The sequence below is a fragment of the Mytilus galloprovincialis genome, chromosome 1, assembly GCF_965363235.1.
Source record: "Mytilus galloprovincialis chromosome 1, xbMytGall1.hap1.1, whole genome shotgun sequence".
In the NCBI taxonomy this organism is placed as follows: Eukaryota; Metazoa; Mollusca; class Bivalvia; order Mytilida; family Mytilidae; genus Mytilus; species Mytilus galloprovincialis.
Genome location: NC_134838.1, coordinates 132,402,626 through 132,430,187, shown reverse-complemented (window position 1 = coordinate 132,430,187; position 27,562 = coordinate 132,402,626). Strand labels below are relative to the sequence as shown.

General features: G+C 29.5%; 2 protein-coding genes across 2 annotated transcripts in view; one reads left to right on the top strand and one right to left on the bottom strand.

Moving 5' to 3' along the window:
• Nucleotides 1-3,311: 3,311 nt before the first annotated feature.
• The window catches only part of LOC143060405 (ATP-binding cassette sub-family D member 3-like), a 30,435-nt gene continuing 6,184 nt past the window's right edge, over nt 3,312-27,562 (bottom strand). The window contains exons 2-10 of the mRNA XM_076233601.1: nt 25,008-25,071; nt 24,518-24,595; nt 15,167-15,232; nt 13,853-13,966; nt 12,171-12,221; nt 6,828-6,872; nt 6,138-6,242; nt 5,334-5,390; nt 3,312-4,711 (exon numbers count right to left, since the gene is read on the bottom strand). Of these exons, the coding sequence (XP_076089716.1) occupies nt 4,634-4,711; nt 5,334-5,390; nt 6,138-6,242; nt 6,828-6,872; nt 12,171-12,221; nt 13,853-13,966; nt 15,167-15,232; nt 24,518-24,583 (582 nt within the window). The 5' untranslated portion in view covers nt 24,584-24,595; nt 25,008-25,071 and the 3' untranslated portion in view covers nt 3,312-4,633. The remainder of the gene's footprint in view (nt 4,712-5,333; nt 5,391-6,137; nt 6,243-6,827; nt 6,873-12,170; nt 12,222-13,852; nt 13,967-15,166; nt 15,233-24,517; nt 24,596-25,007; nt 25,072-27,562) is intronic.
• LOC143060373 (uncharacterized) lies at nt 15,998-25,580 on the top strand. Its single transcript, XM_076233599.1, has 2 exons — nt 15,998-16,130; nt 19,541-25,580. The coding sequence occupies exon 2, from the start codon at nt 19,545-19,547 to the stop codon at nt 21,228-21,230; it is 1,686 nt and encodes a 561-aa protein (XP_076089714.1). The 5' UTR covers nt 15,998-16,130; nt 19,541-19,544; the 3' UTR covers nt 21,231-25,580.

The following is a 27,562-nucleotide window of genomic DNA, read 5'->3' as shown; positions in this document are numbered from 1 at the left end:
TAGACATGTGCACCTTACAATCATTCCATACACCAAATATAGTAGACCAATTGCATATAGTATACGAAAAACAGACCAAAACACAAAAACTTAACTATAACCACTGAACCATGAAAATTAGGTCAAGGTTAGATGACACCTGCCAATTGGACATGTACACCTTACAGTGCTTCCATACACCGAAAATACTAGATATATTGCTTATAGTATCTCAAATATGGACTTGACCACCTTGTTCACTGATCCAAGAAATGAGTTCGGGGTCAAGTGAAAACTGTCTGACGGGCATGCGGACCTTGCAAGGTACGCACATACTAAATATAGTTATCCATTTACTTATAATAAAATTGTTAAAACATTACAAAAAATCTGAACTTTTTTTTCAAGTAGTCACTGAACTATGAAAATGAGGTCAAGGACATTGGTTATGTGACTGACAGAAACTTTGTAACATGAAGCATCCATATACAAAGTATGACGCATCCAGGTCTTCCACCTTTCAAAGTATAAAGCTTTTAAGAAGTAAGCTAACGCCGCCCCTGGATCACTATTCCTACGTTGAGCTTTCTGCGACAAAAGTCGCAGGCTCGACAAAAACAATCCTTAGAATATTGTATCATTTGAGAGATATATAATGTGTATGCAGGTGCTGCTGGAATGTTGCTAAATAGAAATTGAAAGTCCACAATTGGCAAGCTGAAATCATTTTTTGTCGTAAAGTTTTGTTTTTAACCGACTATCATTGTCAGTTTCAAGGTGTAAGTAAAGATAGGTAGACCTAATTGTATCTCTTAAATCATATATCTCTTGAATCATATATCTCTTGTTTGATTGGGATAGATACATGCGTTTAACATGGTCACCAAATTTTAAATTATTTAGTAAAACAACTTCATCTATATATTAAAGTGCTACTCAATAGCTATTTGTCACATCTTTTTAGAATTATGCCTTCAATATATTATGATCCACCAAAAATAAAATCTGCTGAGAGGGGTTTTTAAAAAGGGTGTGTGGATTTTACTTTAAATAAGGAAAATATAACACAAAATTGCAAATTATTTGTTCAGGAAAAAATTGAAATAAAGTTAAAAACAACAGTTAACAACTGAAGATCAGCAAAAACTGTAATGTGATCGTGCAAGCATCTGTTGAGAAACCAGAATTGATTGATCCAGAAAAGGTCAAGCAAGCCTTCTAAATGATGGGAAGTTGTTTCTTGTTTCCATATTTGGTGATAATCTGTAAGACAAAATTATGAAATAAAAATATTAATAAGATGTAAAAATCATGACCTTTTAGCCAGCCCATTGTAGTAAATATATATTTTTTTCTGTGACATAATTGGCATTAGTAAATAAACTCATCATAGATACCAGGATTAAATTTTGTATATACGCCAGACGCGCGTTTCGTCTACAAAAGACTCATCAGTGACGCTCGAATCCAAAAAAGTTAAAAAGGCCAAATAAAGTACGAAGTAATGTTATTTTCTATATAAATATATAACAGGCCCAAAATATATGGAATATGAATAGCTACACAAGCATTACCAGTGCAACCTTTATGAGGATCTATATTATACAAACAAAGCCTATGTAAGGAATAATGCAGACAGGTCATGCATAAACAAACTTTAATCCACTACCATAATTGCTAAAAAGTAACAACTTGAAAAAATACTACTAGTAACTGAAGCAAAAAATGGGTAAAATGTGAATATTAATAAAAGCATGTAAGCTGTGAACATATCCTTTTTATCAGTACAATACAAGAGATTGAAAAAAATATATGTTCTCCGACAAGTCTGCTTTGTACCATAAAGACATACACAGTAAGGCGGTGATTAAAGGTGATTTACAAAAGTAAGAAAGCATGGCAAAATGCCAGCAAGCAATGCAAAAAAACCGTCAAGATAATAAGACAGGTTCTTATATAAAACAGCAGGACAGAAATATCATATTTAAATAAGTGCTTGTATCCTAGTATGAGAAAGTTCAAATATGGTACTTACTGTTATTTCGTCGACATCCAATTTGATTATTATATGATACTCAACATCCATATTTTGGGGGTATTATGACACATCTCCACACACTCTAATGTTAGTTAATATACATGTAAAATATAAAGTATGAAAATATAAAGGTTCTAAAGATGTATAACTGACATAATCTGTACATGAGGACATCGGGTTGTCTACTGAAACCCAATATTTTGACCTTTGACCTCGGAAGTTGTACATACATTATAACACACCCTCTGGTGTTGATTAATATATATTACAAGTTTAAAATCATAATGGTCCTTAATATACATCACTACACACCAGTAAAATCACAAGAGTTAGACAAGGTTGTGTAATGTGTTATGAGTAAACCAATCAATCATAATCAGTAACCCAGGCATTAAATAGACTCTCTTAACCTATAGAGATGATCTGTACATGCGAGTTTGGCCTTGTTACATCTAAAGACTCACATGCAAGCTAGAACCACCACATTAAAAAAGAACTTAAGTATGATTGGACATCAGCATCAATTCATTAGAGGTAATGTATCTTTACTCATCAGAGCCTCTTTGTATAGATTTAAATGGAACACATCTTAAAATCTCTTCATGGTTCACTGAGCAGGAACATCTGAAGGAGAAGTAGACATTGACATCCAAGTCATGATAGTCATGATAGAAAAAGCAAGAACAGCAGTTTTTAAGCTACTTCACATCTGTAAGTCTAACATCAATAAGATCACCATACTGACTATGATAGCTGCGTACAAGCAGCGCTGCTTTATGGGTCAAAATGCTGGAGAATCACCAAAAAGGACATCAATAAGCTTCCCAGTTTTCACAGTAAACAAATCTTACTGAATGTTTCTGATCAAACTATTAACTCATAACAGATTAGGGCCAAATAAGTCATAAAATCAATTGTTCCTCATGATTTCTCTATTTTTACTTTAATTAAAGGTTACTGTTTTGTTCTGAGGTATACCTTTTTTTACAAGTGATACAACAATTTTATATGCACCTAATTTAGTAATGACAAAATGCACAGTATATTGAATATTGACTTTTTTTGCTAAACATCTGGATAATACCTCTTTTGACATCACTTAAATAATGTCAGAGTCATCAGTGCTACTTAAATAATTACATTTTCTGAAAGTCTTCCTTCTGAGTATAATAAAAATGTGAATTGCAATGGTTTTATACGATTCTTTATTTTAATGAATTAATAGAACCAATGTTAACCAAATAAGACCACAAGCTACACTCGTCCTTTACATTATGTAAGAAGATGTATTAAAACAGATATAAAACTTTTTATTAAAAATCATAAGCTTATTCAGCTTGATAAGTTATTATCAGATGAGTAACAAACAGAAATGGAAAAGATTGTGACTATTTGTTAAAATATGAAATCTAGTCAGAAATTCTGTTTTACTTCAATTATCTACAATGATTACTTCTATATAAACAATCTCTGTATATTAGACTGTGTCCAATTATGAAATGTTACGATAAAAAAATCATCTCAAATATGAAATATGACAACTTCCACATATTTCAGGAGGGTAGATTGTAAATATGAGAAGTTCACAAATACAACAGGTGAGCAGATTGTGAATAAAAACATAAAGATCTTCCCAAGTCATTAGTTAATTTGTCAATGAAAATCTTACCCAAAAGTTTGAAACTTAAATTAATGGTTGAGTATAATCCTTTTTAGAGGGACAATAGTGTTCCAAATTACATTTTCTTTTAATCAGATTTTGGCTTGTAATCTACCTAATACTAACGTCAGAATCAGTCAGAAAAATACAAATTTGAAACATTTTTCATTATCACAAGTTTTATCTATAAATAAATAATATTTTCTATTCTATGTCATCATAATTATCTATAAATTGTTTTTTAATCATATGTACATCCTGATAAAAAAAACCACCTGTATTATACTCATTGTACAATGTATACACAATTATATTATGACATTAAATATCACATCACAAATTGTACAAGTAATGAAACATTGTGTACAGAATATACATCATATCACAATTTGTACAAGTAATAAAACAACTTGTACCCTCACATAGAGTCTCTCCCAATATAAGGGTGGTACAGGGTTAATTGTTTTGACATGTTAAATATTTCAATGGGTTAATATTTCATCAATGTGATGGGTCATACCTGTTTACCTTCTGTTGAGTTGTCTTTAAAAACTGTGTTCTTCGCATACATGATTATATGAATGAAACAACGGCTATAGAGCCAAATGTCTGTATCAAACTAAGTATGTTGATACCCCCTTCTCCCCCCTGTGTACACTATAAACATCACAGTACAAATAAATGAACAGAGTGTACACTCTATACAACATCACTGTACAATTTGTACAATTCATGGAACAATGTTTACACTAAATACATAACATTAAAATTAATTGAACAATTTGTACAGTTCATGAATAAGATCTATACAAAATACATCCCATCAAAAGTTTTACATGTAATTGAACAATGTGTACATTATATACATCACAGTACAATTTGTACAAATTGTTGTATATACATATTAATAAAATACAATGTTTTCAGTTTTAAAAGTCCTATCATTAAAGCAGTTATCAAGATCCAAACTCTGTGGTATCAGATGTAATTGGTTTGAACTCATACGCTCCTCTACCATCCATCTGTAGGTAAAACTGAAATGGAAAAAACAATAAAAATTAGGACACAGGAATCTTACAAATATTAAACCAAATGGTTTATTCTGTTTGGAATTTTCCTCTGTATTTGGTATTTTTGTGATTTCACTTTTTTTTATCCAGAAAACTGAATATTTGTACATGAGGTTCACTATATAGTTAAAAGGAATTCCAGTTTATGTGTATTGAACTTCAGGAAGAAATTTTCAAACTAAATTTTATTGACCAATATCACATTGAATCATAGTTAAATCAATGACAAGAAAACTATTATGTCTTTTTGCTGAAAATGTGCATATTAGCAGTCTTTTCATGATGTCATAAATATCACACATTTTTATCTACCACAAATATTCCATGAAAATTGATAAATTTCCATTTACTTTTTGGACTCCCTACACAATGGTCCAGATCAATCTAGTTATCAAACTCACACAAAGATGAAGTTGATTTTGAGTTAATTTTATCAACTGATTTTACATCACATATTATTCTTTAACACTATAAAGTTATATTAGTTTGGGTCATGGTTAAATAGGAATTAGAATAATACTAAAGAAGTGATAGTTACAGTAAAACCATTATCAACACTGTCACAGTTAAAGAGTAATAAACAAACCTCATGATGTTTCCATAATGATTTTCTGTGTGATACTGTAAACAATGTTATTCCAACCTATAAATATAATACACATATTATGATAACAGGTATCACACAGAGTGTTAAATCTCAATACCAAGTAACATCAGAGTACCATGAATTCCTCATTATTCATTGGATACCTATTTGCAGATTAAGGGGGTAATCAATTTAAATGTTTAGCCAATTACAAATTTTCTATCACCATGATAAACTTGCATGTCAATTTTGTCCAATTTGTCCTGACTCCATGTTAATACTACTGCTTGTCTCCCATTGTACAATGAAGTGTATAATTAATGTAAATAACAGTCTTCCTCATGGTTGATTAAAATATATCTGTTTATAGAGTCTTATACAAAAAGCTTATTCAACCTAAAGGAATTTTCTACAAAATTTAGTCCTGGTATCTATGATGAGTTTATTTCTAAGAAATAATAAAAAAAAAAAATTGTAGAAATTTAATGAGAAAACTTAAAAAGAAAATATACAGTAATCTGTCATACTTTTTGTAAATGCTATTTTTAATAAAATAAATGATGTTGAAAGTTAAATTATTCTTCTACTTATTGGTTTTAATGTCTGTATAATATCTATCTTTTAGAACATTGATTGTGTAATAGACTGTGAACATTTTACTGAGATCTTTGACTACGTTTGTGTATTGAAAATTATTAATTTAACTGACTTAATAATACATATTGCAGGTTTAAACAAATATCAATGTAAATGCATTGCATCAGTTGGAATTGAGGACATATCAATTTAAGATAAATTACAAACCTCTCTACAATACTGATAAATAAAACCCTCTACATCCACACTGACCGCACTCGTACATTCATCTAGGATAGCAAACTGTGGCTTATGATAAAGTAATCTGGCCATCTACAACAAGCAAGGATACCTTCAGAATGATGAACAAATACTATATACATGTACTATGATTTTATTCTACAATTAGATAATTTACACAAATTTTCTATAACTCTACCTCATGAAAGCTTTTTAAGAATGTTCAATATTTTATAATAACTAGATGAGTCGGAATGACATAAATGACACTTCTTGCAAAACAAGCTTTAAACAATTATTAGGTGTTGAAATTTATAAAGTCCAAAGCCTGAATTTTTTGCATAAATCAGCAAAGCGGAACCAAACAAACGTAAACTTGATTTGTAACCCATCATAGTTGACTCACATACTACAAAACAGCTAAATATATGAAGGCATTTAGAAGGAAATTCTATATAGCTGTTTGTTGTGGAATAAGGGTAACATTAAATAGCTCCAAACTAAGCCAATGGGATGTAAGAAAATTCTTATAAGCAAAGTTCTATGTCATTCTACAGTTAACATTCTGATACTATTGTCTATGATGAAAAATCAAAAATATGATCAATACTGATTTGTTAAAGATCATCATATAAAAATAAATCACTTTAAAAAATAACTGAGTACGTCTGTACTTACTGCAACTCTTTGTTTCTCTCCACCACTTAACACATCCATCCAATCCTGTAAATACATCAACTTATTAAACACTTTATATGTGGAATGAGTTCTTATTAAAAACTTTATATGTGGAATGAGTTCTTATTAAAAACTTTATATGTGGAATAAGTTCTTATTAAAAACTTTATATGTGGAATGAGTTCTTATTAAATACCATAGATGTGGAATGAGTTCTTATTAAAAACTTCATATGTGGAATGAGTTCTTATTAAAAACTTTATATGTGGAATAAGTTCTTATTAAAAACTTTATATGTGGAATAAGTTCTTATTAAAAACTTTATATGTGGAATAAGTTCTTATTAAAAAACTTAATATGTGGAATAAGTTCTTAATAAAACCATATATGTGGAATAAGTTCTTATTAAAAACTTTATATGTGGAATAAGTTCTCATTTAACACTTTATATGTGGAATAAGTTCTTATTAAAAACTTTATATGTGGAATAAGTTCTTATTAAAAACTTTATATGTGGAATAAGTTCTCATTTAACAACTTTATATGTGGAATAAGTTCTTATTAAAAACTTTATATGTGGAATAAGTTCTCATTTAACACTTTATATGTGGTATAAGTTCTTATTAAAAACTTTATATGTGGAATAAGTTCTTATTAAACAACTTTATATGTGGAATAAATTCTTATTAAAAACTTTATATGTGGAATAAGTTCTTATTAAACAACTTTATATGTGGAATAAGTTCTTATTAAACAACTTTATATGTGGAATAAGTTCTTATTAAAAACTTTATATGTGGAATAAGTTCTTATTAAACAACTTTATATGTGGAATAAGTTCTTATTAAACAACTTTATATGTGGAATAAGTTCTCATTTAAAACTTTATATGTGGTATAAGTTCTTATTAAAAACTTTATATGTGGAATAAGTTCTTATTAAACAACTTTATATGTGGAATAAGTTCTCATTTAACAACTTTATATGTGGAATAAGTTCTTATTAAAAACTTTATATGTGGAATAAGTTCTTATTAAACAACTTTATATGTGGAATAAGTTCTTATTAAACAACTTCATATGTGGAATAAGTTCTTATTAAAAACTTTATATGTGGAATAAGTTCTCATTTAACAACTTTATATGTGGAATAAGTTCTCATTTAAAACTTTATATGTGGAATAAGTTCTCATTTAAAACTTTATATGTGGAATAAGTTCTTAACTTTATATGTGGAATAAGTTCTTATTAAAAACTTTATATGTGGAATAAGTTCTTATTAAACAACTTTATATGTGGAATAAGTTCTCATTTAACACTTTATATGTGGAATAAGTTCTCATTTAACACTTTATATGTGGAATAAGTTCTTATTAAAAACTTTATATGTGGAATAAGTTCTTATTAAAAACTTTATATGTGGAATAAGTTCTTATTAAACAACTTTATATGTGGAATAAGTTCTTATTAAAAACTTTATATGTGGAATAAGTTCTCATTTAAAACTTTATATGTGGAATAAGTTCTTATTAAAAACTTTATATGTGGAATAAGTTCTCATTTAACACTTTATATGTGGAATAAGTTCTCATTTAAAACTTTATATGTGGAATAAGTTCTTATTAAAAACTTTATATGTGGAATAAGTTCTTATTAAAAACTTTATATGTGGAATAAGTTCTTATTAAACAACTTTATATGTGGAATAAGTTCTCATTTAAAACTTTATATGTGGAATAAGTTCTTATTAAAAACTTTATATGTGGAATAAGTTCTTATTAAACAACTTTATATGTGGAATAAGTTCTCATTTAACAACTTTATATGTGGAATAAGTTCTTATTAAAAACTTTATATGTGGAATAAGTTCTTATTAAACAACTTTATATGTGGAATAAGTTCTTATTAAACAACTTTATATGTGGAATAAGTTCTCATTTAAAACTTTATATGTGGAATAAGTTCTTATTAAAAACTTTATATGTGGAATAAGTTCTTATTAAACAACTTTATATGTGGAATAAGTTCTCATTTAACACTTTATATGTGGAATAAGTTCTCATTTAACACTTTATATGTGGAATAAGTTCTTATTAAAAACTTTATATGTGGAATAAGTTCTTATTAAAAACTTTATATGTGGAATAAGTTCTTATTAAAAACTTTATATGTGGAATAAGTTCTTATTAAAAACTTTATATGTGGAATAAGTTCTCATTTAAAACTTTATATGTGGAATAAGTTCTTATTAAAAACTTTATATGTGGAATAAGTTCTTATTAAAAACTTTATATGTGGAATAAGTTCTTATTAAAAACTTTATATGTGGAATAAGTTCTTATTAAACAACTTTATATGTGGAATAAGTTCTCATTTAAAACTTTATATGTGGAATAAGTTCTTATTAAAAACTTTATATGTGGAATAAGTTCTCATTTAACAACTTTATATGTGGAATAAGTTCTTATTAAAAACTTTATATGTGGAATAAGTTCTTATTAAACAACTTTATATGTGGAATAAGTTCTTATTAAAAACTTTATATGTGGAATAAGTTCTTATTAAACAACTTTATATGTGGAATAAGTTCTCATTTAAAACTTTATATGTGGAATAAGTTCTTATTAAAAACTTTATATGTGGAATAAGTTCTTATTAAACAACTTTATATGTGGAATAAGTTCTCATTTAACACTTTATATGTGGAATAAGTTCTCATTTAACACTTTATATGTGGAATAAGTTCTTATTAAAAACTTTATATGTGGAATAAGTTCTTATTAAAAACTTTATATGTGGAATAAGTTCTTATTAAACAACTTTATATGTGGAATAAGTTCTTATTAAACAACTTTATATGTGGAATAAGTTCTCATTTAAAACTTTATATGTGGAATAAGTTCTTATTAAAAACTTTATATGTGGAATAAGTTCTCATTTAACACTTTATATGTGGAATAAGTTCTCATTTAAAACTTTATATGTGGAATAAGTTCTTATTAAAAACTTTATATGTGGAATAAGTTCTTATTAAAAACTTTATATGTGGAATAAGTTCTTATTAAACAACTTTATATGTGGAATAAGTTCTCATTTAAAACTTTATATGTGGAATAAGTTCTTATTAAAAACTTTATATGTGGAATAAGTTCTTATTAAACAACTTTATATGTGGAATAAGTTCTCATTTAACAACTTTATATGTGGAATAAGTTCTTATTAAAAACTTTATATGTGGAATAAGTTCTTATTAAACAACTTTATATGTGGAATAAGTTCTTATTAAAAACTTTATATGTGGAATAAGTTCTTATTAAACAACTTTATATGTGGAATAAGTTCTCATTTAAAACTTTATATGTGGAATAAGTTCTTATTAAAAACTTTATATGTGGAATAAGTTCTTATAAAACAACTTTATATGTGGAATAAGTTGTTATTAAACAACTTTATATGTGGAATAAGTTCTTATTAAAAACTTTATATGTGGAATAAGTTCTTATTAAACAACTTTATATGTGGAATAAGTTCTTATTAAAAACTTTATATGTGGAATAAGTTCTTATTAAAAACTTTATATGTGGAATAAGTTGTTATTAAAAACTTTATATGTGGAATAAGTTCTTATTAAACAACTTTATATGTGGAATAAGTTCTTATTTAACACTTTATATGTGGAATAAGTTCTCATTTAAAACTTTATATGTGGAATAAGTTCTTATTAAACAACTTTATATGTGGAATAAGTTCTTATTAAAAACTTTATATGTGGAATAAGTTCTTATTAAAAACTTTATATGTGGAATAAGTTGTTATTAAAAACTTTATATGTGGTATAAGTTCTCATTTAACACTTTATATGTGGTATAAGTTCTTATTAAAAACTTTATATGTGGTATAAGTTCTCATTTAACACTTTATATGTGGAATAAGTTCTCATTTAACACTTTATATGTGGTATAAGTTCTCATTTAACACTTTATATGTGGTATAAGTTCTTATTAAAAACTTTATATGTGGTATAAGTTCTCATTTAACACTTTATATGTGGTATAAGTTCTCATTTAACACTTTATATGTGGAATAAGTTCTTATTAAACACTTTATATGTGGAATAAGTTCTTATTAAAAACTTTATATGTGGAATAAGTTCTTATTTAACACTTTATATGTGGAATAAGATTTTATTAAAAACTTTATATGTGGAATAAGTTCTTATTAAAAACTTTATATGTGGAATAAGTTCTCATTTAACACTTTATATGTGGTATAAGTTCTTATTAAAAACTTTATATGTGGTATAAGTTCTCATTTAACACTTTATATGTGGAATAAGTTCTTATTAAACACTTTATATGTGGAATAAGTTCTTATTAAACACTTTATATGTGGTATAAGTTCTTATTAAAAACTTTATATGTGGTATAAGTTCTCATTTAACACTTTATATGTGGTATAAGTTCTTATTAAAAACTTTATATGTGGTATAAGTTCTCATTTAACACTTTATATGTGGTATAAGTTCTCATTTAACACTTTATATGTGGAATAAGTTCTTATTAAACACTTTATATGTGGAATAAGTTCTTATTAAAAACTTTATATGTGGAATAAGTTCTTATTAAACAACTTTATATGTGGAATAAGTTCTTATTAAAAACTTTATATGTGGAATAAGTTCTTATTAAACAACTTTATATGTGGAATAAGTTCTTATTAAAAACTTTATATGTGGAATAAGTTCTTATTAAAAACTTTATATGTGGAATAAGTTCTTATTAAAAACTTTATATGTGGAATAAATTCTTATTAAAAACCCTATATGTGGAATAAGTTCTTATTAAAAACCCTATATGTGGTATAAGTTCTTAAACTCAATAAAAACTTGATAAGTGGAATAAGATTTTATTAAAAACTTTATATATGGAATAAATTCTTTTTAAAATCTTTATATGTGGAATAAGTTCTTATTAAAGATTAAAAAATTCTTAAACTCATTAAAAAAACCTTTAAACTTGGAATGAGTACTCAACTTATAAAAAAAAACACCTCATATATGTGGAACAAACTCATATATAACAAACTTCAAATGCTTAACAAGTTCTCAAACTCATTTAAAACTTTAAATGTGGAATGAGTATTCAAACTAGTTAAAAAAATTCCAAAACATATAGATAAGAAAGCTGTGTTACAGACAAATAGTTGCTCAAGACAGTTTTATTTGAAAAGCAAAACATTTCACAACATTGTGCATTTTTTTATAAGAAATTCATGATAGAAAATCCCTTCATGCAATTGATACAATGAAAAGCAAAAGAACATCAATTAATCTGTCATAACTTACTTGTACAGAATCCCAGCCCCCTTCTCTTTCTAGGATGTACTCCAGCTGTACCTATAAAGATTTAATTTAAAATCAATTACAACAAGCGTAAAACTGAATGCCCTCTCTGCTATTGCGGGGGCATAAAAAGCCTTATTCATATAAATAATAATGAATTTTTCATCCATCTTTTAATCCTGAAAGAAATTTATAAGACTAAGCACCCAAATCCATTTACCTTTTAAAGCGATGACTTCCACTAATCAATTAAGAAGCAATCTTCTATCAAGGAAATCAAGACCTGGAATATTGTATCAAAGTAAGAGATATACAGTCAATACACATTCATTGCTGTTTATTTTTTCTTAAATTGAAATCATCTCTTTTGTCATAAAGTTAAGTTCTTAACAAACTTATTGTTCAGGGCAGATAGATCTTCATCTGATAAACAATTTAATCCCTTGTCAGATTTGCTCTAAATCCTTTGGTTTCAGAGATATAAGCCAAAATCACCCCTATGTACTATTTATAGCCATGGTGGCCATCTTGATTGGTTGGCCAGGTCACGCCACACATTTTTTAAACTAGATACCCTACTGATGATTGTGGCCAAGTTTTTTTTAAATTTGGCCCAGTAGTTTCAGAGGAGAAGATTTTTTTTAAAAGAATAATAAATTTTTTGAAAAATGGTTAAAAATTGACTATAAAGGGCAATAACTCCTTAAGGGGTCAACTGACAATTTTGGTAATTTGACTTATTTGTAGATCTTATTTTGCTGAACATTATTGCAGTTTACAGTTTATCTCCATCAATAATAATATTCAAGATAACTACCAAAAACTGAAAATTTTTTCTTAAAATTACTAATTTGGTGGCAGCAACCCAACAAAGGGTTGTCTGATTCATCTGAAAATTTCAGGGCAGATAGATGTTGACCTGATAAACAATTTTAATTCAGTCAGATTTGCTCTAAATGCTTTGGTTTTTGAGTTATAAGCCAAAAACTGCATTGTACCCCTATGTTCTATTTTTAGCCATCGCAGCCATCTTAGTTGGTTGGCCGGGTCAACGGATTCATTTTTTAAACTAGATATCCTAATGATGATTGTGGCCAAGTTTGGTTTAATTTGGCCCAGTAGTTTCAGAGGAAAAGATTTTTGTAAAATTCAACGACGACGACGACAGACACTGGACGCAAAGTGATGAGAAAAGCTTCAGGCCAGGTGAGCTAAAAAGAAATTGTGGTATGATTTCTAATGAGACAACTCTCCACAACAGACCAAAACGACATGGAAATTAATAACTATAGGTCACTGCACAGCCTTCAACATTGAGCAAATCCCAAACATAGTCAAGATATTGAGCTGTAGTGACTATGTCTTTGGAATCCTTTATTTCTTCAATGGAATATCTGTGGAGAATTCAACTATAGAATTCAACTAAGCAAACAACACATTAATTCACAAATGTTTAAGGCCTAACAGAACTACATATTAATTCACAAATGTTCACAGATTTTGAATTGTCAGTGTTGAATAACATCGACAAAATCTTGACAACCCTTTTTTTTAATGACATCAGATCTGTTTTGCTTGTGAATTTATCAATTTATTTGATTGTAACCAATGTAAAAGAATGTCCCCCATCTACATAGCCAGCATCTTTCGAAGAGAGAATTTTCTTTTCTTCAATTAGTGACTACCTTTTTAAGAATATCTTCAAGCTGAACATCCCTTATTCCTTTCTTTAATTGGCTGTCTCTGCTATCAGGATATATTACTTGATCTCTCAATGTTCCCACAGTCATATACGGCCTCTGTAGAAAGTACAAAATGTTCAGGTAAGGTATAAGAAACAAACAATATATATACGGTCTCTGTAGAAAGAAAAAAATGTTCAGGTAAGAAACAAACAACTGCAATTTAAAACTTCAACATGATCCTATTAATAAGTTTGCAATGATATCCTTACATATGAATCATACATTTAACAAGTCTGATATGCAAAACTTTCCAAGTCCATCAAACATGACTGAGTTGTTGATGAGATGTGCCAATACTAAAACAACTTATGGTTTCTGGTTTTCCTGAACTATTTATATCCTTGCTAGCATGATATTGTTGCATTTTTCTTTATTTCTAATTAAAGCATCTGAACTTTCAGTAACCATGTGTGAGGTAGCAAGGATATATAGTATCTATGCAAATGAGATGTGCAAACACTATTACGAATAAAATTGAGAAAGGAAATTGTGAATGTGTCAAAGCAACAACAACCAAACCATAGAGCAGACAGCAGCTGAAGGTCACCAATGGGTCTTCAATATAGCGAGAAACTCTAGCACCCGTAGGCGTCCTTCAGCTGGCCCCTTTAAAATATGTATACTAGTACAGTGATAATGGACGTCATACTAAACCCAGAATTATACACAAGAAACTAAAATTAAAAATCATACAAAACTAAGAATGTATACCAAATATCATGGACTTACCTTTCTTGAAGTTCCCCTGTAGCTGACCTCAATCACAAACTTTAACATGAAACAACTTTGCAAAAATATCAAAACAATAAACCATGACTGTCTATGGAGGCCCATATATATAATATCACTGGAATGTGCTACTAAATTCTAAAATTGTTGTGATGTAGTCATTCCCCTTTAACTGACTTAAATCACAAACTTTCACATGAAACAACTAGCTATGCAAAAATTTAAAGATCAATTAACCATGACTATCTAGGAAGGTCCATATATTGTCACTGAAAATAAGATGTGCTGATGCATTTAGGAGCAATAACTCATAAAATGATTTTCCTGACAAGATTTTATAAAATGTACATGTTGATTGGCAGACCAGATCATTGGAAATTCTTCAGTAAAGTTAACTGATAACAAAACAGGCTGTGGATAGATGATGGAGGTTAAAGATAGACAACTGACACAAAATGAATGGTCAAATATAAACAAAGTTGCCAAAGTTTAACTAGCACAAGAAAAAGAAAAAAATTGACTTACCTGAGGAACATAAAATAGTTTTCCTTTTTCTGGCTTTGTCATTGTGCCACCAAATAATGGCCACAACTACAATAGAAATGTTGTAAGAGTGATGATAATAAATTAGTTTTTAATGTCTAATGGCATATAAAACATATGTATCAAATACTATACAAGAAAATGTTGTTGATATGAATATTACCCCTGCCTTTTAATGGACCAACAACACAGAGACAGATTATTAACACGCTAGTTCCTAGTTCCCAAAGGTAACAGCATTAATGAACATGTTGTTCCGACTCTGAGCTGACCAAAGACCATATAATTATGACAGCATTTTTAATTTTATGATATGATGTTGTTGGAAGCTAGGTCGTCACAGCAAAAACTTCAATAATAACTTTCAAGATGTCATAATTATTAGGACTTATCTCGATAAATTGCCTCTGCCTATTTTAGAAGTGAACCAATCGCCTCCCACATTGTAGGCAAACCCCTAATCAAAAGACAAGTAAGTCAGTTTTATGACTATAAATATGAATGTTACCAACTATACTGAGTGACATTTCTGAACTAATGTTTTATATGGATGACAAAACAAAACAGAAATTATCTGAAGTACCTTTTACATGTTTTATAAACTTGATGATCAATAATTCTAAAATAATGGTAGACATTCAACTGTGACAATTGTACAAAATTAATTGTTATATAAATATTATATTCAAAATTGACATAGATTTTCTTTAAATGCCTGCATTATGATATGTCTGATAACACAGTAACATGGTTATTGACCTATGTCATATTAACTGGGTCAGGTATTTAAATATCTATTGGTTACTTTGATCAGGATTCAACATGTTCTAATAAACTTCCTGGTCGGCTGATATTTTTTGTCAAAAATTTTAACTGCCATACACACAATGGGAGTTATATTCAAATAAGATGATTTAATATAAAGAACAGATTTGTTTGTAAACAGGTATGACGATCTTTTCACATACACATGGACAAATATTAAACAATGTCTTAAGAAATTTGTGTCATACAAATTGACCTTTCAATTTCAATAACCTCTAAAGGAAATGAAGGATGTAACATTAAAATTACAAATCCATTTCTAATTTATGGATAGGGATGATAAAGTTTTATTTTATATCAAATTAAAACTTGTTCCAAATTTGAGTGTAAATCAAAGTGCTGGATAGCACCTCTGGAAAGTTTGCAACTGTATATGTGTATTATTTCAAATAGGTTATAGACGTGTATTATTTCAAATATGTAAACAGTTTTGATTTTTCAAACTAAACCATTGTCTCGCCAGCAATTTCCAAAAATCACTTTTTATGCCCCATTTATGGGCATTATGTTTTCTGGTCTGTGCGTCCGTTCGTTCGTCCGTCCGTCTTTCCGTCCGTTGGTCTGTCCCATTCAGGTTAAAGTTTTTGGTCAAGGTAGTTTTTAATGAAGTTGAAGTCCAATCAATTTGAAACTTAGTACACACACACACCCGTGATATTGCGGGTCAGTGACTGAATTAAAGTATATAACTATGCGTACGCCTTATTTTAGTATTGGGATTGTCATCTGATAAAGTCATGCCGATTATAAGATGCACAGTGTTCTCTGCTTTCAAAATCTTTCTGTTTGAACCCGTCAGCCTGGAACTTATCAATTATTGGTAATATTAATTATTTGGAAAACAAAAGGTCCTGGAATGGAGTATTTTTCAATCAACAGCATTGTCCTATATTTATTTATTAAGTTATAAATAAAGTTGAATTCTTTGATTCGCTGTTTTATGTCATGCTTGCTAACAAATTGAAAACTGTACCTATACGCCTTATTTTAAGTCCCGATTTTTAGTATTCGTATTGTCATCTTAGAAAGTCTTACTGCTTAAAATACTACAATAGGGAACAATTTGCCAATGATTGAACTTAGTAGTGTCAACCCTGTGACTATGATCCGTGTATATGGCAAAATCCGAAATACACCGTTTGGTGGTGCACCTGTCAAATGAGAAACGTTCAGATAAGGTAATAGGTAACAGGTAAATATTAATTATGTGGAAGAGTGGTGTAATTTTTAATCAACACCATTGTCCTATATTGGATATATATAAAATTGAATTCTTTGATTTGTCGTTTTTACCCCATGACGGCTGATAAATTGGACCTCGTTATTTTAGTATTATAAGAGTTCCCTATGATATAATCTTTCTGATTTTAATGCCAAATTAGAGATTTTACTCCATTTTCATGGTCCATTGAACATAGAAAATGATAGTGCAGATGGGGCATGCGTGTACTGGTGACACATTCTTGTTTTATATACCTATACTTCTAAATCTAAGACCGTTTTTATGTTCACCTGATAAATGTATAACCGAAGAAAGCTACAAGTCAAACTTATATATATAAAGGTATATATACTTGATAGGGTATACTGAAAATTTCTAAACTAAAAGAGACGCCAACAAAATTCAAACTTGACTTGTGTTTTGTGGTTGCGTATAAGTTTCATAAAATTTGGTTCAGGCAAACTAAAGTAAGAGAACAGAAATCAATTTTGGGATGTATGGACGTACGTACAAGTAAGGGACGTACATACTTACAGAAAAAACAAGGATAAAACTCAATGTGGTGGGGGCATAACAATAGTAGTATGACCTCAGGAATAAAAAGTGTATGTACACTAGATTCATACAATGTTGATCTGAGGTGCTTATGTAACCCTGTAACACATTTTAGTTGCTGCTGCGTATTTACCATTGAGGCAATGACATTTGAGATTTTTGTTTTACACCATTTATTTGATATACAAGTAATCATTGCCTCTGTGGCAACACATTGTTTATTATAATCAATTACAAACGAAAGTGAACCAACGCCTGGTGAGTCTGTAGTACGGTAGAGTTCATAAAGTGGATACCCGAGGGTATGCAGGGTAGTTATGATAAAAACATAAAATGTAGAGAGTCTTATAACAACAACACTTTAGGGACTGCTGCAGAAATTTATTGATTGACATGTTTCGGTGCCTAGGGCACCGTCATCAGGATAAAAACAATATACATAAAATCATGTTGAAGTACAAAATCGGGTTGTTAAATTTTAAACGTCACAATGTTACAATGGTAAGTAACGTTATTAATAGCAGCGTACTGAAAGTGAAAGTTCATTAATTGTAAGTATGTAAATAAACTATAAAAAGAAATTAAAATAAAATGTTTTTGTTGTGAAAATGTTTGTTAAAATTATTCTGCCAACACCAAAATTATCTTGTTTTAAAAGATTTGGGCGAAAAAGTCAAGAAAACATTTCGAGTTGAAATCAAACAATTGTTTGCCTATCTGTGTCCAAATCATGTACAATCTTATCTCGTATTTGTATTTTGAATGAGGTTACAATATATCAATTATTCTACAATTAGGAATCCATTTTTAACCTAAAAAAGCAGGAAAAAGTTGACATCGATCATATGGTAGTGAAGGATGTGTGAGGTCCCTCTGTTGTGCATTTTCTATAGATAGAACCTGTAAGACCACTTGTCTTATGACACCACTTTTTGGTCCCCCTTCAGTGGTCTCGTAAAAAAGTTTGTGACTTATATCTTGTATTTGTTTAGGGTCATGGCATCCAATAAACCTATACCATGTGGACCTGCCCATAAGGTTAAATAACTTATATTTTGTATAAATTTAGGGTTATGGCATCCAATAAACCTAACATGTGGGTACCCAAATTGCTACTATTTTGACAATTTTTTAACCTACATTAAATTATGATTCAGACAAAAGTTTTCATTATGTGTTTATCTTGTAGATGTATCATTATTTACTATATGGTTTCCCCATATTCTGAATCTATATGGAATTATAGAAAAATTGGTCTGAACTGACTTCCAAACCATCAATGTACCCAAATTGTATCCATGCTTAAATTGGCATCGCCAAAAGTCGAATAACAGAGGTTTTGTTTAATTTCTTCAAATATTTTGGACAAATGGATATTAGTCCATGCTTACTCATCATTTTTTAAGAAATGGATGCTTGTAACATATTGTATTTGCTAATTTCAAAAAGATGACATTTTGATGACGTCGCATGGTGACATTTCCGTACATTTTTTGCTTTTTCAGTAAACACTTCATCTATTGATAAATACTGTGAACGTTTTGTGTATATCTAAACTGTGCTTACCTATGTTGAAAGATGTGCATAGTATAAAATTACAAATCCTGTAGTCTCAAGGAAATCTTGTAAGGTTTTCACTTCTATTTTTGCTAAATAGTTGCAATTTGGGTACTCTGTGCAATTTGGGTACCGTTAAGTTGTACTATGTGGACCTGCCCATGAGGCTAAATAACTTATATCTTGTATATTTTAAGGGTCATGGCATCAAATAAGCCTATACCATGTGGACCTTGTCAAGAAGGAAAAGTACACACAAAAGCTGACATCTGGTGTTACAATTGTGATGAAGGATTATGTTCAACATGTTCTGGTCATCATAAAAGATCAAAAGGAACACGTGATCATAAAACAATTGATATCAAAAGTTATAAACCCTCCATCAGAGCTATCCATACAGAATGTAACAAACATGGTCAACAGCTTAACTTGTACTGTCCCAATCATTTAATGCCTTGCTGTGATGAATGTATTTCCACAAATCATTCAAAATGCCCGGGAATAAGAAGTTTAGCGACTGTTGTGGAGAAAACTAAGATTGATGAAACAAAAGAGTCTGTGGAGACAGATATCAACTCCATCTTACATCTCTTGGATAAAATGGTAAATAACAAATCAACAAACATCAAAACTGAAGAACAACAATGTGAAGACATAAAGAAATCAATTCATAAAATTAGGGAGAAAATGAATAAACATTTAGACCACCTGGAGAAGAGGTTATGCCAAGAAATAGACATCATCTGGAATCAGGAAAAGTCAAACACAACAGATTTAATAACAGAAATCAAAGAAAAAAAGAAAACGCTCAAAAAAGCTCATAACAATTTACCAACAGTCACAACACATAGTTCAAAACTTCAATCATTTCTTGGTTTACATCAGATTGAACTACAAGTACATCAATGTCAAAGATATGTTGACGATCTGGAAGATGATGAGAGGGCAAAAGAATTTAGCATCAAAATGAAACAAAATGATGAAATAGCAAAGATACTAAGCAATTTAGGATCACTAGAATCCCTGGGAGATGTAATGGTTGTAAGGACAGAAACAGGCTTTAGCAGAGAAACAAGTGTGAAGAGGAAAGCACAAGTAGAATCACGAGAACAATCCAACATAAACAATATGACAATGAATATAGAGACAAAGATATTAGAGATCAACATAAAGAAGAGGATAAGTGACATGATTTGTCTGATGGATGGAAGATTTATAGTAGTGGAACAGTATGGTAAAGTTAACCTACTTACTTCTGATGGCAAACTACAGAAACAGTTACCTATACCTGATGAAGCCTGGAATGTTACACAGATCAATCAGAACACTATAGCCATAACTTATCCTAATGTGGAAGCCATTAAGATCTTCAATATGGAGAAAGAAACAGTTACCAAAGTTATCACATTAGACAAACAATGCTGGGGTTTATCATTCTCCAATAATTCTCTGGCTGTAGGTTTGATTAATGAGGAAATCCGTATTATAGACTTGGAAGGAAATACCCTGAAGTCAATACAGGTTGAGAGTGAATCAAACCTGGATTACCTTGTTTACTGTAATGACAGAGTAATCTATAGTGACTATATAGGTAATGCAGTATACTGTTATGATGAATCAGGTAAACAGATCTGGCAATATACACAGGATTTATCCTCACCAAGAGGACTTTGTAAAGATACTTATGGTAACATTATTGTAGCAGACAATTACTCTGATAGAATAATAGTAATATCAAAAGATGGACAGGATAGTAAAGTACTGATTAGTGAGGAGGATGGACTGGTGAAGCCTAGGTGTATTTGTTTCAAACATAATGAGTCTGCAGGTTTTATTTGTGATTACATTGGCACATACTTGGCAAAATTCAATTTATCTTCAGGATAAGGTTTCCATTGGGGAAAAGTTTACTGTCTTATTATTCTAAATATTAATCAATCAATGCTATGAGGTAAATGAATTCAAACAGTTATCTTTTTCAAATAAGGTTAACAACAATTTTGACTGATCAATGTTAATTCTGGTTACTAGTACTATAGTGCAGTGTATGACCTGCAATTTTTGGAAAATTTATTCTTATAGTTTATGCACAAAATAGTGAGAAGGGGTGAAATAACATGTAAAACAAATTTGGGGAATGAATTTTTAAGGAAAGTAGTGTTTGGTACAGTTTCAAAAATGTCAAATATAAGTACATGAAGTATGACTGAAGCTTTCAAATGAACTACAGACCACTTGACATCAAATATCTATTTTTAGAGTTAGAACCGAGATTTTTTTTTATAAAAACAAATAAATTCTGTGCATACAATTGCTTTAAACTAAAAAACTAAAAAAAATATTCTAAACTTTTGATGTTTTTTAAGCAAGCCAAAATACTACTTTCACATAGAACATTGTAGAAATAGTTCTGAATATATATTCTATTTATACAATTATAATTCTTTTTGGCACATCTGGTTCATAATCCTTTATCATTATTTGTGTTATTAAGTCAGTTTTGGTAATTAGTTATCAATGGTACCAGGTTTATAATTTAATACACCAGAGGCGCATTTTGTCTACACAAGACTCATCAGTGACGCTCAGATTTAAAATAGTTATAAAGCCAAACAAGTACAAAGTTGAAGAGCACTGAGGACTTTAAATTGTTCCATGATTCTTACATGTTTTAAGCATAATTTATTTTCACAACCACCCCTGATCTATAAAGGTTTTTGCATCTTGGTATTAAAATCATCATTGACAACTTTTGGTAATTGAACATTCTGGATCCTAGGTTGAGGTTAAGGGTTTCCTCAAGGTAGTTAGGTCTGAAAATGTTTTGATAATGCATCTAAAATATGCTGTTTTTTGACACATTCCCCATTTTAATTCTCAATTTAAGCTTTAATTTGAAGCATTGTTGTACTACTATAAAGGGATTTGTCTAACCTTTTAGTAAGTGAAACTTGTCCTTTAAACGGCCACTGGAAAAAGAGGGCATGTTGGAAAGAGGAAGAATTTAGCAGACCTATCCATCAAGTGTTTGAAGCAGCACTAGTCGTAAAATTCATGTTCAATTATATTCAAATTCTCATACTAGAAATTTACGATGCATAAATTGGAAATATTGTGACAGCATTTTCAGTGTATTTAAGTCTAGACCCCATCTAATTAACCATGGATGATACCTTCCAAAGACTGCCAATGGTTATATAACCAGATAAAAACATAAACAAATATATAAATAGATAGAGAACTCATGCAACTGTGTTTTTCTAGGTCTGTTTGATTTCATATAATAGGTTAAAACAATATGTTAATTAAAAAAAATTCCTGTATAAGAACAAGTTTTTATAGATCAAATCAGCCAACTAAATGGTTTACCCTTGTTTCACTTTCATTGTTGACATTCTTTTACTTGCTGAACACACACAGTTCATGCTAAGAGGTTCAATAGAGTTACACATGAATATGGATTAAAAAAGATCAAAATTATTAACTTTGCAGGTGAATATTTCATTAGTGACATTTCGTTGTTACTTTTGGCATACTGAACAAAACTGACTTCTTACTTAGAGCAAATTTTTATTTCATCATTTCACTTTCATTAATGATTTTATTATTTTCTATATCTTGTAGCTGGTGCCCCTTTAAAATGCAGAGCATAGAACTTGTCTAATGAGAGGCATATAATTTAATGTACTGATTTCCACCAGACATGGCTGTTTTTTACCATCCAACAGCATCAAAGGGATGCTTTACTGAGTTTACTCTCTCAAGGATCTTAATACTGAGTTTACTCTCTCAAGGATCTTGATACTGAGTTTACTCTCTCAAGGATCTTAATACTGAGTTTACTCTCTCAAGGATCTTAATACTGAGTTTACTCTCTCAAGGATCTTGATACTGAGTTTACTCTCTCAAGGATCTTGATACTGAGTTTACTCTCTCAAGAATCTTGATACTGAGTTTACTCTCTCAAGGATCTTGATAAGGGATAATTATATTTCTATATCCTAGTTAATCTCTGATTACAATGATCATCCTTCAGTTTAATTTCATATACTGTAGTCCATTATAACAACAGTAACACTGCTTTAATAGAAACTTAGACTCTGTTCACACTGTAAATAACAGCAGTACTAACATTTAAAGTTGTAATTCAATTGAAACAATCACTTCATCCATTTTTTTCAGCGTGTGTATCAACACATAAATTTGATTAAATATTATTAGTTACACAGTGTCCAATTGTCCTATTACGAGAAATTCCGTATTAGGACAATTGAACACTGTGTAACGAATTTATCCTGATTTTGTTATTTACGTATCATTATAATCAAATTCAATTTTAGGGCAATATCACCAAATATATTATAGTTATTTAATCTGAAACTGTGAAAATTTTTAAATATTAGGACTATAAAGCAACTCATTTTTTAATTTTTTGTTAACAGGTCAATGGTATAAGGGAGATAATTCCAATTGACGTAATAAATAAGGGAGACAATTCTCATTGACGTTATAAAAAATTGTACTGAAATTTATTAGGACAATATCAGCCAAGCAAATTACGAGAAATTACTCTATATCGGGATAATTCTATTTATACACTGTGGTAACATATTCCTTGGTAATAATGTCAGATTGATTTAGCATAGTTACCTGTAGTGTTGATGCAGTTGTCAGATTAGATTTATAGAGATCATTAAGATTAAAGATAATGGGAACGCCAACTAGTTTTTTTTTAAATCAATTAACAAATTTCTAGCCTGACCAGGGTCACTGTCCACAATATAATATGAAAATAAAAACATAACTGAAAGAATTTTATACAACTCTTTAAGTTGTGCCATCAACTATTTTACTAGAAACTGTCTCTGAAGCTGTCCCAAAAAGCACTTTACATTGACAGGAGCAAAGATTAATTAGAGGTCATATCATGGTTAAGGGTTTCCTCAGAATATTTACTCCAATAGTCGTGGTTGTTGCTAACCCATATACCTGGGTGTTGCTACCCATTACCATGGGCAATTTACGCATACCAGGGGGTATCTTCCATCTAATCTGTGTTTAGATGTATACTTAATAAAACTTACATAATTTTGACTCACAATAGTGGAATTATTAAATAATTCGGTGAAGAAGTAATATTAAAGCTTCAGTGAGAATTATAAATAAATATTTACCTCACCAAGTGTTCTAAATAATGAACTTTTACCACATCCATTTGGTCCACATACCAATACATTCATACCAGATTTGACCTTAAAATATAACTTAAACTGATCATCTAGAACCTCAGTAATAATAAATAAATAAATAAATAGTAAAGGTAATAAAGTTAGGTCCACCAAAAAAACATGGAGAAGCTGGTAGCCACTGTTTACTATGTTAGAAAATATAACACTTTAGAGCACAAAGCCTCCCCTTCGCCATATTTTCATGAAGAGGTTAATGTTTTTAAATTCCACAGACAGCTGTCTAAATATCTTGTATTGTCAAGGATACTAAATTACTAGTGAAAAACTTAGGTAAAATTAAGGAAAATTCATAATAATCTGTTTTAACAGAGCAATTTTTATTTCTACCATTTAAGGAGGAACTAATTTATAAGTTGCAAAGAAATATTTTTTTTCAGTTATTTGAGATTTTCAATGAAATCAGACTGAGCCTCACCTCAAAATCGAGTTCTTCTATTAAAACATCACCATTAGGAGTAACCAATGGTACTTTCTCAAATCTGAAAAAACAAACATAATGATATGATAAGAACAGTATTCAAATATTGGAATGATAACGCTGGTATACCCAAATGAAGGTTTATTTTTTCTTAAAAAACTAGTAATTACTATGCGAAATATGTTCTAGTTACTCCCCTTTGGCCGATCATTTGATATTCTCGCTTAACTGATTTTGATTTGTGTTCACTCCACCTTTTAATTTTTAAAGTGAATCCCTTTTCCTAGTCATTACATTAGAATTCTTAAGAGTAATCAGATCGAAAAATTTTCCACCCTCCCTCCCTTATTATATTGTTTGAAAAATATTTTTTTATTTTTATTTTATTTATTCTAATTTTTGCATATTTTGCATCAGTAATTTATGCGGCGGATATTTAATTTTTGTGATCCGCCATGTGTGTTATCCAAGAATAAGTATTAGTATATGTATTGGTATTTGTACTTTATATTATTGTAAAGACATGTATGTAAAGATTAATGTTTTCGACCAAATAAATTTATATTATCATTTCAGTCTTTTATGAAGCCAAAAGTAATTAAATGAAAAACAGGATTGCAAATTTGTCTAACCTGCAAATACTGCCAATAATATCAGAATACAGGGAGTAATGTTTTCGAAAATCAAATTAACAAAAATACCAGATTTTCAAACCTGGACATTCAAAAAAGTCATTTTTCAAAAATATAGCTTTCAGACATTTTCCTCAAATGTAAAAAAATAAATATAAATTGCAGCTACATATTGTTTAAGTATTCAATAAATGTTCATTAGCAGCACCAGAATTCAATAATATTCCATAATAACATAAATTAGGGCATTAAAATTAAATACCTTTAGTTTTCAGATAATTTTTTTAGGTCAACAAACAAACAAATATATCCATGATAAAACTAATCAGACAAGTAAAAAATGACTGCCATTTAATTAAACTATCTTTAAACTGGTCAAAGGGCAATAACTCTATAGGCAATTAGGTTGTGTAAATTTTCAGTACATTTTTCACTTTTTTAGAAGTCAAATTTCCACACTTTCTGTGGCGTTTTGTATTTGTAGTGCTGTACTAGCTTGTTTCCCTGAATCAGTGGTTTTTACTTGTATTTATTACATTGTTGTGTACATTTTTTCACTGTGATCTTTATTCCACATGCGACTCATGCAGATGTCTGTTGTTAGGTTTTGTTCCCTATTTAACAGAGGGAATCGCTAATCTGACTCTAACATTCTTAAATGATTATAAACTGCATCTATTAGTGTTATTAGTGAATTTTGTATTTGTTGACAATTACTTGCAAAATTACATGCCAGTGCAAAGTTACATGTTCCTATTCTTACAAATGTATATTAATGCATTTGGATCAGTCTGAAAGTTTGGTTGGTAATGGGGAGGGCAGTTCCTGTTAGTGTTCCTCCTGCAGATCTCAGTGAGCTGTAGATCATTTATTTATCTTGTGTACTCTGGCTTTTATATTTTGATGCATAACTTTTTATTTGTGTTTGTAAATGTTTGAATTACTTTTAGTGCTTTATATATAATAGCTATTGCATGAATGTTAGTTTATCTGCATTTTATGTTTGCTTTATATGCTTTAATTTTGCTTATTAATTGCTGTGCTTCATAACATTATTTATTTCGCATGATGTGCTTACTGTTATATTTGTTTTATGTATTGTACTTAACATATATGTATGTTGGATAAAAGCTCTCCAGTAAATAAATCTTTTATTGACTTATTTATTTTATTAAATAAATTGTGAAGTACATCACCAGTAAACAACACTTTCTTACAAATAACAGAACACATGCATAGAATGAGAGAGTCTCTTAAAGGGTATACTTGTCTTTAGCATTATATATAAATCTTTCAGTTGCAGCACTTAGTGAAAATGATTGGTGATAATAATTTATGCACTTGACAATTAAACCGAGTATTCTTATCCACAAACTGTTAAGAATTAAATTTTTTTTAAATGAAAATGTGCATGAAAAGTTATTTCAAATCGGAGTGTAATCAAAATGAGAAACATGAAATCAATTTTAAAAGATTTTGGCAAAAAAGTCAAGAAAAAGAATTAAACAATTGTTACTGGACAAATCATACAATCTTATTCTACTAAGAAACCATTTTTCAACTAAAAAGTCTGAAAGATTTAAAGTAGGAAACAATCATCTGGTAAACTAACAGAAAAAAAATAGCATGTAAAATTCTACTGAGATCCATCTGCAGTGCATTTCCCATAAATTGATTTGGATTAAAAAAAAACATCAGTCTAATGAAACCACATTTATGGACCGCTTTAAGTGGTAAGTCTTTCACTGTTAATAGGAACACAGATATTGATACCTTTTTTTCCGATGCTTGTTGAGCGTCTAACCCACATTCTCCAATTGCGCATACCTTCTTTGCCTCGACCAACACTTCCAGGTCCGACAACCAGCTCTCCATCTGTCGTTTTGTTTACCTTGATACCATCCTTGGGTGAATACCAAA